This window comes from Elaeis guineensis, chromosome 14 (assembly GCF_000442705.2).
Source record: "Elaeis guineensis isolate ETL-2024a chromosome 14, EG11, whole genome shotgun sequence".
Classification (NCBI taxonomy): Eukaryota; Viridiplantae; Streptophyta; class Magnoliopsida; order Arecales; family Arecaceae; genus Elaeis; species Elaeis guineensis.
In genome coordinates, this window is record NC_026006.2 from 57711951 (window position 1) to 57729582 (window position 17632).

The 17632-nt window shown below is 33.2% G+C and overlaps 2 protein-coding genes across 2 annotated transcripts in view; both read left to right on the plus strand.

Annotated features, from left to right (window-relative positions):
* The window catches only part of LOC105037313 (stress-related protein-like), a 38867-nt gene extending 34465 nt beyond the window's left edge, over positions 1–4402 (plus strand). Inside the window, exon 3 of the mRNA XM_073248483.1 lies at positions 3013–4402. Within this exon, the coding sequence (XP_073104584.1) occupies positions 3013–3228 (216 nt within the window). The 3' untranslated portion in view covers positions 3229–4402. The remainder of the gene's footprint in view (positions 1–3012) is intronic.
* Positions 4247–5852, plus strand: LOC105036311 (stress-related protein). The gene is made up of 3 exons (XM_010912078.4): positions 4247–4402; positions 4536–4763; positions 5139–5852. Exons 1-3 carry the CDS (start codon positions 4370–4372, stop codon positions 5607–5609), a joined length of 732 nt encoding a protein of 243 aa, XP_010910380.2. The 5' UTR covers positions 4247–4369; the 3' UTR covers positions 5610–5852.
* The last annotated feature ends 11780 nt before the right edge of the window (positions 5853–17632 follow it).

Here is a 17632-nt window from a genome sequence, read left to right on the forward strand (position 1 = left end):
GATGAAAATTTCGTCGTCAAAATTTTATCGCAAAAAATACTATCATTAATAATATTTTACGATGAAAATTTTTTCATCGCCAATAAAAGTAATTTGCGATGAAATATTTTCATCGTAAAAAACTAAAAATGAAAAAACTTATTCGTAAAATGAGTTTTCGATGGGAGTTGATGGGACGCGGGGTATAAGCGATACAAATTTTTGTTGCTACTAATCAATTTTCATCATAAATAATTCGAACAAAAAATATTTGTAATAAAAAATTAATTTTCATCGCTAATAATTTTCATCAAAATAAAATTCTTGCTGAAAAAATTCAGCCCCGAAAAAATATATTTGACGACAAAATTTTTTTCCATCGCTAATAATTAATAAAAAATAATTTTTTATTTAAAAAAAAATTCTCCTAACCAAGACTTGTTTCTCGTATTATTTTCTTCCATTCATTTTTTATTCATCTCTTAGTCACAGTAATGCAATAATATATGTATATATGTTTGTGTGCGTGCGTGTATGTGTGTGTATATAGCTGATGTAGTAAATATATCAATTTTTCAGAATATTTTAGTAATGAAATGAATGAACTATGGTAAGAATAAAAACTTGCAACAACTCTGCTGCTTCTCATCGACAGTCAGCTCGATGAAGCATGGGTGATGCAGTGCAAGCATCCACTCCTCAAGGGCCTATACCACCACCTATTATAGAGGATTCGTAACGATTGAACGATCTGATTCGATAGGTCCAAGCATTGACCAACACCGTCTAGCATTTATAGTAAACCACAAAGCAATGACAACCGCTGCAACATGCTCTTCAAACTGTGCCCTCTCCGTGTAGCCGGCAAAACTACTTCCAGAGAATCTCCCTCGAAGTACGTATCATTCTGTCCTGATCGATCGACAATCACCGTCCTATCAGGATCCAGGCATAAAGAATAATGCCAACATTTTTCGATCTCTTTCCATGAAGATTCGACCTTGGGCTACTCTCCATGCCTCACAAAATCTTGTCGGGATGAGGACCTCGAGCAAAAGATCTGAAAGATCGAATGTCATCTAGACGAGATTCAAATGGGCAGTCAAAAGAATGACGACATCCTCGGCTTCAATTTCCAACCATTTTTCTCTTGATCCATCCTCCAAGAATTAATTTTGGATTGGTTCAAGATGCCACAAATAGAGCCTTATAAAGATTGAGAATCAGGAATATCTTAATATCCACATACTTTTTTTGTACACATATTATTTTTTAAAAATTATCTAATATTTATTTTTATAAATATAAAAAATTTACTATAATATATCTAAACATCCTTCAATAGAAAAATTTTCATCGCTAATATTTGAAAAAAAATAAAAAAATTTAAAAATTAATAAATTACAGATTATTAGCGGTGAAAATTTTTCATTGTAAATAGTGGATTATTTACAATGAATATATATTTTTCATCGTAAATAATTTATAATTTTTTTATTTTTTCTCATTTATTAGCGATAAAAATTTTTCATCATAAATAATAGAGTATTTACAACGAAAATTAAGTTTTTATCACCAATATTCGATTATTGATGACATTAAATTTTTATCATAAATAATTTATATTTTTAAAATTTTTAAAATTTTTTATTTTTTTCATATATTAGCGACGAAAATATTACCTCATAAATACTAGAGTATTTGTGACAGAAAATTACGTTTCATTGTGAAAATACAAGTATTTGTGATGTAATATTTTTATCTTAAATAATCTATAATTTTTAAATTTTTAAAATTTTTTATTTTTTTTGCACATATTAGCAACAAAAAAATTTTATCGTAAATAAAATATTTTGTGATGAATATTTAGTTTTCATCACTAATAATCATTATTTATGACGTAATATTTTTATCATAAATAATCTATAATTTTTAAATTTTTAAAATTTTTTATTTTCTTTCAAATATTAGCGATAAAAATTTTTCATCGTAAATACTTGAGTATTAGCGACAGAAAATGATTTTTCATCGTGAATACTCTAGTATTTATGACATAATATTTTCATCATAAATAATCTATAATTTTTAATTTTTTTAATTTTTTTATTTTTTCACATATTAGCGATAAAAATTTTTCGTCATAAATAAAATATATTTGCAATGAAAATTTAAGTTTCATCGTCAATACTCCATTATTTACGACATTATATTTTCATCGCAAATAATCTATAATTTTTAATTTTTAAAATTTTTTATTTTCTTTCAAATATTAGCGATGAAAATTTTTTATCGTAAATACTTGAGTATTTACGACAGAAAATGACTTTTCATCATGAATATTTCAATATTTGTGACGTAATATTTTCATCATAAATAATCTATAATTTTTGAATCTTTAAAATTTTTTATTTTTTTTACATATTAGCGACGAAAAATTTACGTTGTAAATTATAGGTATTTGTGATGAAAATTTAGATTTCATCGTCAATACTCTATTATTTACGACGTAATATTTTCATCATAAATAATATTTAATTATTAATTTTTTTTATTTTTTTATTTTTTTTCAAATATTAGTGTCGAAAGTTTTTCGTCGTAAATTATATATATTTGTGATGAAAATTTAATTTTTGTTGCAAATACTTTCATTATTTACGATGAAATTATTTTCATCTCTAATATTTGAAAATTTAAAATTAAAATAAATATTTTATTATTTATGATGATTAATTTCATCCAAATAATATGTATTTACGATAAAATTTTATTTTCGATGCAAATATAAAGATATTTACGATGAAAAATTATTTTCATCGTAAATAAATAATTATTAGCGATGAATTTTATTTTCATCGTAAATATCTTTATTTGCGATGAAATATATTTTCATCGTAAATAAATTTGTCGTAAAAAATAACATTTTTTGTAATGCATAAATCAAAAACTAACTGTACTATGATGGTGATATGACAAATTACTGCTTGAAATTTTCATGATTAAGTCATACTAATCCCCAAGTAATCCTTTTTTCAGGCATCATGCATGAGGCTCTCATCGATGGCTTGGAGGTTAATGGTCGGAGGGTTTTTGTTTCCTCTAATTGACAACTTTCCACATAATTACTCTACGTGGATGTTAGATATCCTATTACCTAGTTTCCTTTGGCATATTGCACAATTGCAGGTATACAAGGATCAATTTTATATGCATTTATTTTTTGTTTTCGCTTGGATAAGAAATATTATTTAATCAATAATCGAGATACTCCTACACATGAAGAATCTATTTTCATAGTTTTAACCCATGATTATGGATGTAATGTAACGATCATGTATATGTTTCACTCGATATATATCTGTCATAGATGAATCTTGTAAAATCTATTTTCTGTCTAGACCCACTTATTTGCTTATCATCCGAGAGAAACAAATAAATTTTATCCTTTTCATTTTTCACACAAAGAAAAATTTTGCATCATTGCATCTAATACTAAATTCTTGACAAATATGACAATCATGATAATATGGGTCATTACAACAAATTAATGAGATATGCGGTAGACAAACTTTCACTTTCTTGTAATCCATCATTCCTCAATCCCTTCCGTAGTATAAATAAAGCCATCAATCCCTTCCGTAGCGTAACATAATGTAACATAAAATTTTGAATTTGACTTGACGGAGTCGACACTTTATATGTCTTGATCATGCAAATGGGTCGTGTCTGGTCTAGATTCGAGACTATCATTTGGACCTGGACCACATTTTATCGTTGAACCTGACCGTTGGCTGAGTCTGTAGACTGCCGCGTAAACGTGCCCCCGTAATTGGAATCTTTTTTTTTTTTTAAGTAATTCGTGTAAAAGAGTACCCTCAAGGAGAAATATCCTGAAGCCGGCACGTAATTTCCGTCGTAGCCCACGGTTTTGCTTCCGGGAGTTTTCCGAAGACTAACGGGGGGCCGCCATGGCGCTTCGATCGACAATGACGTGACATCTTATCCTCAACACGTGTCTTATCGCTCCAACACGAGCCTATCGAGATCCTTCGAGCGGACTCTGATTCGGTCCCCAGCTCCTGGGCCCACACATACTTTGAGGCTGGAACTATGTCACGTCAGAAGGTCCCAAAAATAAGTCACTACCGGAGACTAGGCTCGCAAAAAAAACTTGTCACTTCAGCCGTCCGATGGAACGTAGATCGAACGGTCATGAGAGGGCGTTGTCTATAAGAAGAGGGCCTCCCGTTCGAATTTGTTTCCAACCTATCATTTTAGGGGGGGTTCTGTTGAGAACGTGAGATTCGCGGCTCCAGCTCTTGCTTCTCTCTCTCTACCTGGGATTTGGAGCAAGGGTTCTTTGATCGTTCCGGATCGGTTGAATCGCTCGAAGATGGCCGAATCCATCCACAAATCCGATGAAATCGTAAGGAGTTCTTCCCTGATCTCTCAAGTTCTTTTGTAATTTTAGTGGGTCTGGCTTGATTTCTTGGAAGAAATCGAGCTTCGGATCGCCTTGGAGATGGCCCAAGGTTAGGATGGTTGGTTTTGTGATGCAGAGCCAGGAGGGGGGAGGGCCGAAGCTCAAGTACCTCGATTTCGTGCACGTGGCGGCGATCCAGGCGGTGGTGTGCTTGGCGAGCGTCTACGACTTCGCCAAGGAGAACTCTGGCCCGCTGAAGCCCGGCGTCCAGACCGTTGAGGGCACCGTCAAGACCGTCATCGGCCCCGTCTACGATAAGTTCCACGATGTCCCCCTCGAGTTCCTCAAGTTCGTCGATCGTAAGGTCAGTAAATTTCCCAGTCCCTCCTTCCCGCTCCTTGCGAGAGTTTTCTATGTCAGTTTCTTTTTGATTCCTCTTCTGAGCCGCCCGGGAGGTTCCCGTCGGCGGCGATGGCCCGCCGTCTCGGATCCCAGCGGCGCATGTTAGCGTCTCCCGCTTGATCCACCGGCGCACGTTAGCGTTCCTGGATCCCGGGTGGCGCACGATACTGCGACGAGGTTCTCCGTTATATCACGGCGTTCGGTTGCTCCTTGTTCGAAGGGCGGCGGACTTTGAAAGCTTTATCGTCCCGTTTGAAGCCCGGCGCGCGTTAAATGAATCGATGCCATACGGCGCTCCATGGAGATGTAATTGTCTGGTCTTGTTGTCGCGTGACAGGTGGGGGACTCGGTGCGGGAGCTGGAGCGGCACGTGCCGTCGTGCGTGAAGTCGGCGTCAGCCCAGGCGTACACGGCGGCCCAGAAGGCCCCCGAGGTGGCGCGGTCCGTCGCCGGCGAGGTCCAACGTTCGGGGATGGTGGCGACGGTGGCCGGGAAGGTGAGGGCGGCGGGCAAGCGGTACGAGCCGGTGGCCAGTGAGCTGTACAAGAAGTACGAGCCAGTGGCGGAGAAGTACGCTGTGGCGGCGTGGCGGTCACTGAACCGTCTCCCGCTGTTCCCCCGGGTGGCGCAGATCGCGATCCCCTGGGCGGCGTACTGGTCGGAGAAGTACAATCAGGCGGTGGGGTGCGCAGCGGAGCGGGGATACGCGGTGGCGCGGTGCATGCCGCTCGTCCCCACGGAGAGGATCGCCAAGGTGTTCGGGAACGAGTCGCCGGGGTCGCCGGTGGCTGCCGCAGCGGCGGAGTGAGGCTTGACGGTGGTGCATGGGAATGCGGACTCGATAACGATGGCAACCTTTGAAGACGTTTGATGTGAAAACTATAAAAAGCTATGGGGTCCGGGTACGATGGATGGGCTTCCTTGTAAAGCGTTTTTAATGTTTTAGCTTATCTGAGCGTTATTGTGCAGGCTCAAAGCTGATCGTGGTTTAATAATAGTTGTGGAAACTTATTAGCAGTTGATATTGTATAAACCATCAAATTTTGTATAATATTGTGGCCGAATTGATTCTGGGAAGAAGTAGTTAATTAAAGAGATAATGTTGGAAATGATTGGGCAAGTGGATGAGCCTTTCTGAAGGTTGGAAATGAAGTCTTGGAAAAGGACATATTCCTAGAAAAGATTCTAGATAGGATTAGAAGAGAGACCCTAGAATCACCTGTCGCATCTAAAGAATGGCATCTATTCGGATGGGATGGCACCATTTGTTTATATCTGTATTGATTTTGTGATGAGTCTTGCATTAATTAGAGGACAACTAGAGTTGCATGAGTGAAATAGACTGTTATGATCCGTTTGGTTGACAGAAAATAGAGGGGGAAGGGAGGGAGAAAAAAAATATTTTTTAAAAAAATAAAAAAAATATTTTTTATTTAATTGAAATTTTAAAAAGAGATAGAATGAAAAAAATTATTTTTATAAAAAATTATTTTTATATTTTATGAGAAGTAAAAATTTATAGAAAAAATAAATTTTGATATTTTTCGTGACATGAGAAGTGATAGTTTTTTGTTCTTTTTTAAAATATTTTTTAAGATGTATAATTAAAATTTAGTAAAATATCAATAGGTAATTAGAATGAAATACTGAATAGTAATATAATTTTATATTAATATTATCTTAATATTCATATAAATATAATATAAATATTTATTATATTTTAATATTATTTTAATATTTTTATTAACATAATATTTTTATTAATGTTAATATAATATTTATACTAATATAATATCATATTTATATCTATATTAATAAATTTATTATATTAAAATATTCATATTATGTTAATATAATATTAATATATTAGTATTATATTAATACAATAAATTATTATGGTCTAATATTATATTATAATATATTATTATTATATTTATATTAATATAAATATAATATTAATATTTATATAAAATTTATGAGTAAAAATATATAATTTTATATCTATTAAAGATATAATAGATATTTTATATATTTTTTAAAAAAAATAAATATTTATCTAAAAATAAATTATTTTATAATAAATCTTTTTTTTTTTATCAATCAAATATATCAAAATTTTATTTTTTTAAAAAATTTAAAAAAAAAAAATTTTGCGAACCAAACGAATCCTTGGACGTTAATCCTGAGTTCTATCCAATGAAAGGATTGGAAGCTGCAAATGACCGAAGCAGTAAGTGACAAAGGCTTCGGGCTAAAGTGGGGGCTTCCTTATACGATGGACCGTTTGGAGAGGGAGACAGCTTCAAGTGGTGGGACAGGGATGCTCTTGCACGATCAACAACATTTGGTGCGTTCTAAAGCATTTGATGATTGCAATACCCCTATTCTATTGCAGGCGTATCTGGTGTAGGATTAGTAATTTGAACTCTGCTAAAAATCTTTTGTCATATCTGGCTGGTAGGACCGAAATCTTTGGTCAAAAGAACGATTGAAAAGAAAAATCTATGTTAATGATTCACATTCCAAGGTAGAACTATTGGTAGTCTTAGCTACTCGATCTAGTTGCCGGAGCAAATATATTATACCCATTGTACCAATTAAGCAATATGATAAAAAGGATTTTTTTGATATAAATTAAAGAGGTTTTTGAAAGAAAAGAAAAGAAAAAGGACAACATTATTGAGGTTATACTTAAATAAATGATTACCGCATTGCCTCTCACAAAGGACAAACTAGCTGGGAACTTGTGAATAGAGTATCCGAACTAAGCATCTAAAGTGCCCACTTCCATTCAGATGCGGTTTTTCATGGCTCGTTGGGTTTGCTGGAAATTTTTTTTTACTTTTTAAAAAATTATTTATTAAAAATATAATTTTAATATATTTAATTGATTGTCTGAAAATAATTTATTATAAAATAATTTATGTTTAATTTAGTATTTATTTTTTTAAAAAAATTTATATAGAATAACTATTACATCCTTAATAGATACAAAACTATAATTTTTGCTTCTAAACTTTATATAAATAATAATATTATATTTATATTAATATAAATATAATATAAATATATTATAATATAATAATAGATCATAATAATTTATTGTATTAACATAATATTAATATTATATTAATATATTATTAAAATTTTAATATAATAAATTTATTACTATAGATATAAATATCATATTATATTAATATAAATATAAATATATTAATATAAATACTATACTAAAATTAATAAAAATATTATATTAGTTTAAATATTAAAAATGTAAAAATATAATATTTATATTAATATAATATTAATATATTAGATTGTTGCTTCTCCTCCTCGAAGTCTATCGGAGTGTCGATGCGGGTCTCGAGGATGACTACAGGGACAGTCGGATGTTGATCTGGAGCATCGGGAACATGCAAAAAAAAATCTATACATGCCGGAGAGAGAGAGGGAGATGGAGGGTTCTCCAGCGGGGAACCTCTGATACTTAAGTTAGAGAATGTTTGAAGAAGAGAGAACAAAGGAGGAAGATGAGATCAGAGCCTGGAATCCTTTCCTTTTTCTCCTTCCTTTTTATAAGAAGGAATCTGACAAGTTGTTAGAGCCTGTCAGAGCTAGAGAGGAGGCTATCATGGGGCCAAAATAGTGGTGTCAATGAGTTATTGCAATGTCGGTCATCTACGTTCGGGGTGTAGTAGACCGCTATAACAGAATGCTGACATGGCAGATTCTGCATGCCAGAAAAGTCCCGTAGCGTTCGAACTGGAGGATGATGCACGGTAGACTGGGGTGGAACAGAATGAGACCGGTAGGTACTCGACGACGTCGACCTAGCCGAGGTCCCAATCTCTTATATGTCATTAGCTAATGGCCGATGTTCGTGATTGGTAGGGGATCGATGCTTGGGATCGCAACCTAGATCGATGATGAATCATGAGTGATCGGGTCATGATGCCAAGTGTCTACTATGTCATTAAAAAATGGATATCTCATCTATCAGATGAATTACAGCTCAACACTTACCTCTCACTTCTCAGTCTGAAGAATTTATGCTCGAAAATAGTCTGTGGCCTGAGGTCAAGTGTCCCAGCGAGTTTTCTTGCCATCGTGATGATGAGTTGATGGAGCCAAGGATATTGATCGTCGCTTCAGACCTATCCCAATACGAAGGCAGTTTGATGATAATTTAAGTCAATGACAACTTATTTCAGACTGTCACCAAAGAGAGGCTTCGGGTGGAATTAGTTACAGTAAGATACTCTTGGGCCTGACCACTGTGGGAGTAGTTGCGGTCAGACCCTGACTGCCAGTATGCCAGTTGCCGTCCTGCAATTATTGGGAGTCATGGTGAAAAAGTTGGCATGCCGCCTATTTCAAAAAGGAGGTGAAAACATCTCGTCTGCCACAAATGTTAGTACAAAATTTGAGGCATCATGATGATTCTGAGCAAAACAACCCTCGCACATCCCTTTGGTCTGTGGGGTTGCATCACATGGTGACTTGCCGGACATCGGATGAAAGTGGAGAGATCTGAGCCATCAAGAGCCTCAATATTAACTCGAGCACTCAAGCTTTACCCCTGCTTCTCATCGTTGTCACTGTTGCTTGGCTTCGAGAGTTCTGTCGCCAGAGTCTTCCACCAAAGAGTTTTCGAGAGCTTCCTAGTAGAGAATCCGATAAGAGTCTCCTCCCCAGATCCTTCAGTTCCTTAGATAGCTTCACAACCTTCAAGCCTTCTTCCAATAGATTTTTGTAGTTTCTTTGATGGCTTCTAGTGAATCTTCTCATAGTCGAGGTAGGGCGTCTTTGGGATCCGACCATGAAGGATTTCATCTTATCGAGTTTGAGTTGAGGAAACTTTGGATTTGGTACTTTATTCCATCAGAGTTTATGTCACGCTCCCGATCCGAGATTGTGAATCGAGGATTATGGCAACTGCCGCATACTCATAGAAAACTCTTCCCATAAGCATGCAAGGCATCTTATCATGCTATCCTAAAATAACAGCAGAATAATTAGTCAATAATTTAGCTCCAAAATATAACGATCTAAATTTTTTTTTTAATATCTAAATAAATTCAACAATGATTCATAGGCCTTACATCAAATTCAATAAGACTTTCAACCTAAAATAAAAATATGAAGATTCTGTTTCTGATCACTCTTCCATTCATATCTTGTATCATCTTAATTTCTCAACATCTGTAAAAATAATAAAATAGGAGGTAATGAGCTAGACAGCCCGATAAGCAATGATCACTTTCAATAGATTTCATTAGGCATTAAAGTAAATAATTATTTATAGAAAATAAGCATATAGAGTTCATCAATTTGAAATCAATTTCGATTATGCAATATAGTTCATGTCAAATTTATTTTTTTTTCAAAATTCGAGTTTCTTTCGAGATTTTAATTTCTTTCATTCTTAAATTTTTTTCGTCAATCATAACCTATGACCATATTTTTTCTGTGGCAAGGTCATAACACCGCGTGTCTTCTTACGGTGAGCTGCGAATCATCTGACAGCAAAGTCCTTCGAAATTGTGGATCTCTCTAATAGTTTGTCGCTGGTCTCTCTGACGATATAAATCTTCAGGATAAATCAATTACCAACATATATACCCCCATTGGCAAGGTCCTTTACATAGTCAGATTATCAATTCATATTGTTCTTATATCAAAATTCTTCATAAATTATATTTCATATTCTAATTTCGATAAGAAAATATATAATCATGTAGTATCAAAATTAATCAATATAATACATCATGAAATCAATATGTTCAATCATACTTCATCATAACATATCAAAATATGATATTTTCATAATAAAATATTATTCATCCAATTCATGCATCGTTTCATAAATTATGTCAGAAAAATATATTATAATTTATCAATAAATTAAAAAAAAATAAAATATTACTTACTTCGAACGTATTCCAATAAATCCACATAATTCTATACATTTTCTTTCAAAATTTTTCAGTTCATAAATCATATCACAATATCTGATTATCAGGGGTCAACGATACCTATACGAGACCAAATTCAATAATCAGAAAGAATATGAATATTATATTTTAATAATTTAAATTGGATCCGATCATCTAATTTCATCTAATCAAAATCTAATTAGGACATAAACGATCCAAAATTTGATTATTAGATCAAATTAGATTCGAAGTGATAGGACTGAGGTTTCTTCATTGATTTCATAAAATCAAATAGAGAGAGAAAATCAGAGGAGAGAGAATTTATGAGGTACAATTCGAATTGATCAGGTGACACAATCTAACATTACGATTAGTGCAATATCTCAATTGATGAAATCAACATGATCTAATTAAGTCATAGCTAGATCGGGATCATGGATGATCAAATCTAATGATTCATGGTCAAATCAAGGTGCTGGCATACTATCTGACAATCACAGATCATGATGCTTTCACTAGGATCATTCAAACTCATCATCACTCAAACTCATCAAAATAAAATTCTTTTTCTCTTGATAAATTCTAAAAAAATAAACTTTTAGAGAGATACAATTCTAGAGAAAAAAATTCATGAAGATGAATCTATACTAATTGGACGATATGGTTCAACAAATTCGATTGATCAGATCAAGATAAATTAATCAAATCATGCTGAAATTACCACATGGATAATTCAATAGAATCATGGGTCACAAAATCTAAAGATATTTGATTTGATCAAGGTGGGTGCCAGTACACGGCCCGACAATCATAGATCAGGATTCTTCATCAGATCAGAAATATTAAAAATAATTTTTCATTGATAAATCGATCAAGAGAGAGAAATAATTTTAGAGTGAGAAAATTTTAGAGAGAGAAAATTCATCTTGGACTCCTCAGACGATATGATTCAACAAATCCGATCGATCAGATCAAATCATGCTGAGATTATCATATGGATAATTTAATAAAATCATAAAAAATAGAATCTTAAAAATATCTAATCTGATCAAAGTGGGTGCCGGTGTACCGTCTGACGATCACAGATCAAAAATTCATTATTAAGATCATTTAAATTCATCATCATTCTTCTCAAAATTCTAAAAAATCTTAGGAGAGAGAAATAACTTAGAGAGAGAAAGTAGAGAGAGAAAATAGAGAGAGACTAGAGGGAGAAAGAGAAAGTAGAGAGAAGAAAAGAGGGAGAGAGAGAGAGGAGAGAGTCTATATTTTTTATTCTATTTTTTCTTCTTCTTTTTTCTTTTTCTTCTTTTTTTTTCTTTTCTTTTTCTTTTCTTCTTCCCACGGGTTGCCTTGAGCCGAAACAGGAGACCTCACAGTCCCCTCGATTAGTCAGTCGATCGACGATCGATCGGCACGAGACTGGCCGACGACAAAAGGGCGACAACGGGTGGCTCGGAGGGACCCAAACTAATGACCGACGACGTCCATCGATGCCCAAAAAATCAAAAAAAAAAGAGGATAAAAATAGAAGTTTCTTCCGCAATAAAATCCGACAACTTCGGTCACTGACGATCGTGCACACGGGCACAGAAAGAAAGGAGGAGAAGTGAGGAAGGGGAGGAGGTTCACCTTCAACGTCGGTGAAGCTTTTCGATGAGAAAATTGGATGGGCACAGAGTCGATCTTCTATGATAATTTTCGATGATTGCCATCGATGGACTTCGGGTTCTCCGATGAGAGAGAGAGAGGAGGGATCCCCTCCTTAAATAGAGCCAGAGTGGGCCTTTTTTCGACTTTGGTTGGGAGTCGGTGAGAGGAGGAAGAAGACTCCCTTTGGGAGTCTTCTCCTCTGTTTCTTCTTTCTTTTTTTTTTTGTGTATTGGGCTGGGTTGAAGGCCCAATGGGCCGGGCCATAACAGTTTAGGTTGGTCATCCCTGGCAAGGATGAACGGGTCTTGAGTCCTCCGAAGGGTGGTGTCGCTTTTTATAAGGAGGCACTGCTCGTCGATCTCTGATTTCTCCTTCACCCTTTCTTTTCTGAACTTTTTGATCATTATAGGATCCTTCCCACTCAGATGACCCTGAATGGGATTAGGGTTGTCATATGCTTTATTTTGATTTGCGATATCATTAGGGTCCTCCCTTGGTGTTTGCTTTTTCGATGCCTTTTTACTTCAAAGATGCATTCATACAATGAGGGTTGGTGGTACTTCTCCTTTTGGTTGAAGCGCAAGATTTTATACGATCTTCCATCTTCGATCTATAACTAAAAGAAAGGGCATATTGTGGTGTAGAAAGGGTATCTTTACTCTCACATTAGTTATGAGTCAGAAGAGAATATGGCTTATATGGATTAGAACATTTTCTCCTCCTTGAAGTATCTTTAAAGGACAAAATCGTGAGGCTCCAAATAACCAAGGCCCACTGAAGCCCAAAAATAATGATGATCCAAAGTGGACAATACATCATGTATGCAGGACGGAGTTAACTCAACCATCTATGTAACACCCCATCTCTAAAATCAAACGACAGTGCTACACCCTACCATTAAATAAGGATGAAAGAAAATATTAAAATATAGCTGAGTTGATAACCTATTCATATTTAACTCAATGAATTTCTCAATCTATTAATAGAAGTATTTCAAAATAACTTATCACTTCTCAAAATCAAACCAAGATTTCATTCATCTCACTATGCTCTGTATAAATTGTTCAACATAATATACATTTAGCATTTATTGATTTTTCATAGCTTAAACACTTATAATACATCTCAAAATATATTTGTGCTACAAGCTGATACGAACAGCCTCTACTAGTATGAGTACTGTTAATGCAATCTTCTATGCTGAGCTACAGTACTTCAATCTATTAAGAAAAAAAAACAACATAATAAGATTGGAGTCCCAGTGTGTGAGTAATCCATCTAACAGTGAGAACAAAAAAAAAATAGAAAAGTATAGCTTATATACTCATAATGCCATATATCATGCATGGCTGGAATAAACTAATACACTTCCAATACTTTTTTGCTGTGATGCTCATAATAACTTACATAGCATATTGCTGATAGCTTTCAAATATTTGTACACTAAATAGGAATAAACCATGTGAAAACTCTTCTTAAACATAAGTGAATAACAAAGATATTATACATAATAACATTTATCATGCATCTATTGAGCCCTACGATATTTAAGTAAGAATCAAGCCATGTGAAAGATCTTCCAATACTTTTTTGCTGTGATGCTCATAATAACTTACGTAGCATATTGCTGATAGCTTTCAAATATTTGTACACTAAATAGGAATAAACCATGTGAAAACTCTTCTTAAACATAAGTGAATAACAAAGATATTATACATAATAACATTTATCATGCATCTATTGAGCCCTACGATATTTAAGTAAGAATCAAGCCATGTGAAAGATCAAGCCATATAAGAGATTATTTTCAAACACAAACAACTATTTACCATTGACTATGCCATGGCATACCCTTACTTCACCATTAGGGCAACACATCCTATAGGTGGACCACTCCTATAGACAGCCTGTCTTGTTAGATATTAGTAAGCCCCCACAAGCATACTTCATCATTAGGGCAACATATCCCATTGATGGACCACTCTTACGGGTAGCCTGCCTTGTTAGTAAGTCCCATCACCATTAATGCAATACATCCCATAGATAGATCACTCTCATGGATAGCTTACCTTGTTAATAAATTCCTTCACTATTAAGGCAACACATCTCATAGATGGACCACTCCTACGGACAGCCTGCCTGATTAATACCTTGCTTAATATGATGAATCTCAAAAGCTGATAAGTTGATACACTACAATTTCATGCCACTAATGCTCTGCCATCCAAACTGGCTTCCCATATACAAACATATTCATAAGCAATATATATTCATGAGCAATCTGTCAATAGAAATAAATTCTTATTTTCTTGATTATATAAATATACATACATGTTGTAGAATAATAAGAAACTAACTTTCTTTCAAAGTAAACCATGCTCATGATAAAATACAATAAAAACACCAAAGTTAAAGGAAGTTCCCTCACCTTAAATGGCTGCTAACAATATAAACTTCTTTCTTTTTCCACCAACAGCACCTCTCTTCTCTTCAAGGATTTTATCATCAATTCACTCTTTTCCAACTAAATTTTTCTTAAATTTAGCTAAGAAAACTATCTTCTCTAGGTCCTTTCCCTTCTCTATTTCCTCTGATTTTTACTTAAGAACAAGAACAATAGAATAATAAAATTTGGTGGAAGTAATAGATAACCTTGAAAATGAAATTTTTAAAGAATTACTTTGCTAGGTGTCAACCCTATGAGTTGGCCAGCAAATAACATTATTTTCTACCTCTTTTCTTATATAAAACAACTGCTAAATCATCTTCTTAAAAATACTTTTTAAATCCCTTAGATAAGATTCCTCGATTGAATCCCACTGCCTAACTTCTTCCATCAGCTTAGTCAACTCATCTGAGACTAAGTTGACTTAGTCCAAAATTTAGTCGACTTAGCATAAAACTTAGTTGACTCACCTACGTGCTACCTCAGTTTTTTATGAAACTTCAGCTTTCTGTCTGACACAGCTGCCCTGAGACTTAATCAACTCAACCCCTGACTGAGCTGGTTAAGTAACAGAAATTACTAATTATTATAAAGGTTCACCATAAAATTTGCCACACACATATTGCCTAAGATATTCCTTTAAATATCAACTCACACTAGAATAAATAACCACCAAAATTCAGCTTCCATATCATGATTATCATTCCAATTCCTCCAGTCATTTTCCTTCTTAATTCACAACTAGATTTAGGCTTGGTTACTACTAACCAACTAACATTTAAATGCTTACATATAACACGACTAATATACTATACCACATGCAATAATGATGCTAATTATGAATATAATTTTCTCTGGCTTCACATTCGCGATTCGAGGTGTTACAATCCAAGCCATCCTACTCCTTGACTGCAACAAATATATTTACTGTATACTATACCAGATTTATTAAAAAAAAAAGTTGGTGGAAAAAATAAGCACCAAACCTACAATCAATATGGAATGCTATATCACCCAGAAGAAAAAACAATGTATATTAATTAGGCATGAGAGAGAAATTACTCTTTCTCAAGATTGTTAAGAAAGTCAAAAAAAAAAATTGAGCCTGAATTAGTTTTTTATTTTCTACATATTATTTTTCTAAAATATAAAATTCTTATAAATATTGTTAAATTGTCATTCCTTCTTCTTAAATTTGAAACTCTTTCTATTAAGATGCAATATAAGATTATTTTCAAGATAGAACCACCAAGTGAAACCAGCCAACAAAAATTCCAAACTTAATTTCAGATTTATCAATAAACTTAATTAGCCAACTCGAATCTAACATAGTTTGGAATTTTAGTACCATCTATACCAAGGGACATTTAATACCAAAATCACATGCTATCAATATTGCTAATAAGATCCAATATTTAGTCAAAGAATTAATATTAACATCATATTATTAAATCTAGCAAATCTAATTCTATTATATTTTTGAAAAATAAAAGGTTCATTTAGAAAATTCTAGATTCTCTACATTCAAAGGAAATTTATATTTATAATCATGTTCCAAGTCTATATTTTGCTTGATAAAAATTCAACTTAAACTATCTTTTAGCTTAATTTAGACTTCTATTTAACCCATTACTTTTGGATTTATCTGCTCAACGTTTAAGTATGATGTAAGCCAATGATTTAATCTTTTTTAACTAACATTCACAGCAGCAAATCGAGCCCATCTAGAATTAGTTTGTGGATTTGATTGCCTTTTCAACATCATTTGAAACTTTAATAATTGTCTATCATGCTTATCAAATTTTTTTGTGTTTATCATATCTTAATTTATAATATAATACTGAGTTTTCTTTTAGAAAGCATGATGCTAGTTATTTATTCAAAACCTTCATTTAAATTTTAAAATTTACATTTGATAGCCAGAACAATTAGTACTTTTGTTGTTATTTTAATATGCTTATGTTTGTCTAATAATAATTTTTGTATGTCAACATTTTAATCCTCATTTTAAATATTCATTTTGATCATATTTTATTTCCCATAATTTAATGTTAAGTTTATTTCACCCCAACATTGGGGTGGTTTACTTGTATGCATCGAAGAATCAGGAAAACTATATAAACAGTGAGTCAAATGCCTTATTCGGAAGTAGGATGAGAATTTCTAAACAAATTGGTCCATGGTTGGGCCGTCTTGGGCTTTCGTTGTCTTATTGTCACCGTGGGCTGAACCCTCTAAATTACCACAATCCCAGCTGGCCACCTAGATTCCCCCACGAGCGGAGAGAAATTCTTTGTGCACCTTGAACGGTGTAGAAAATCCGATGTGTAATGCACTGTCTAGTTCGACTAATCCATATAAACATCATTTTTTAATATATATTTAATATTAATAAATTAATTTTTTCGTTTAAAAATTTTTTATAATAAAAATATCTATATTTAAAAATAAATTATGATATTTTAAATTAAATATTATAATATATCTTTAAATATCATGAAAGAAATATTTTTATTCAATTATTTTTAATAAATATTTAATATTTATTAATTTTTTAAAAAATATTTTGAATGATAAAAATATTTTTATTTTTTAAAAAAAATTATAAAATCTTATATATATTATGAAAACGGAGTATCATGGATATAAAAATTATATTTTTTAAAAAAATAAAAATATTTTTATTATATAAAATTTATAAATAAAAAATTATTTTATAAATATTAAATATATTTATAAATAATGATTACGTGGATGAATCGGGCGGGGAGGTGCACTCCTAATCGGATTTTCTGC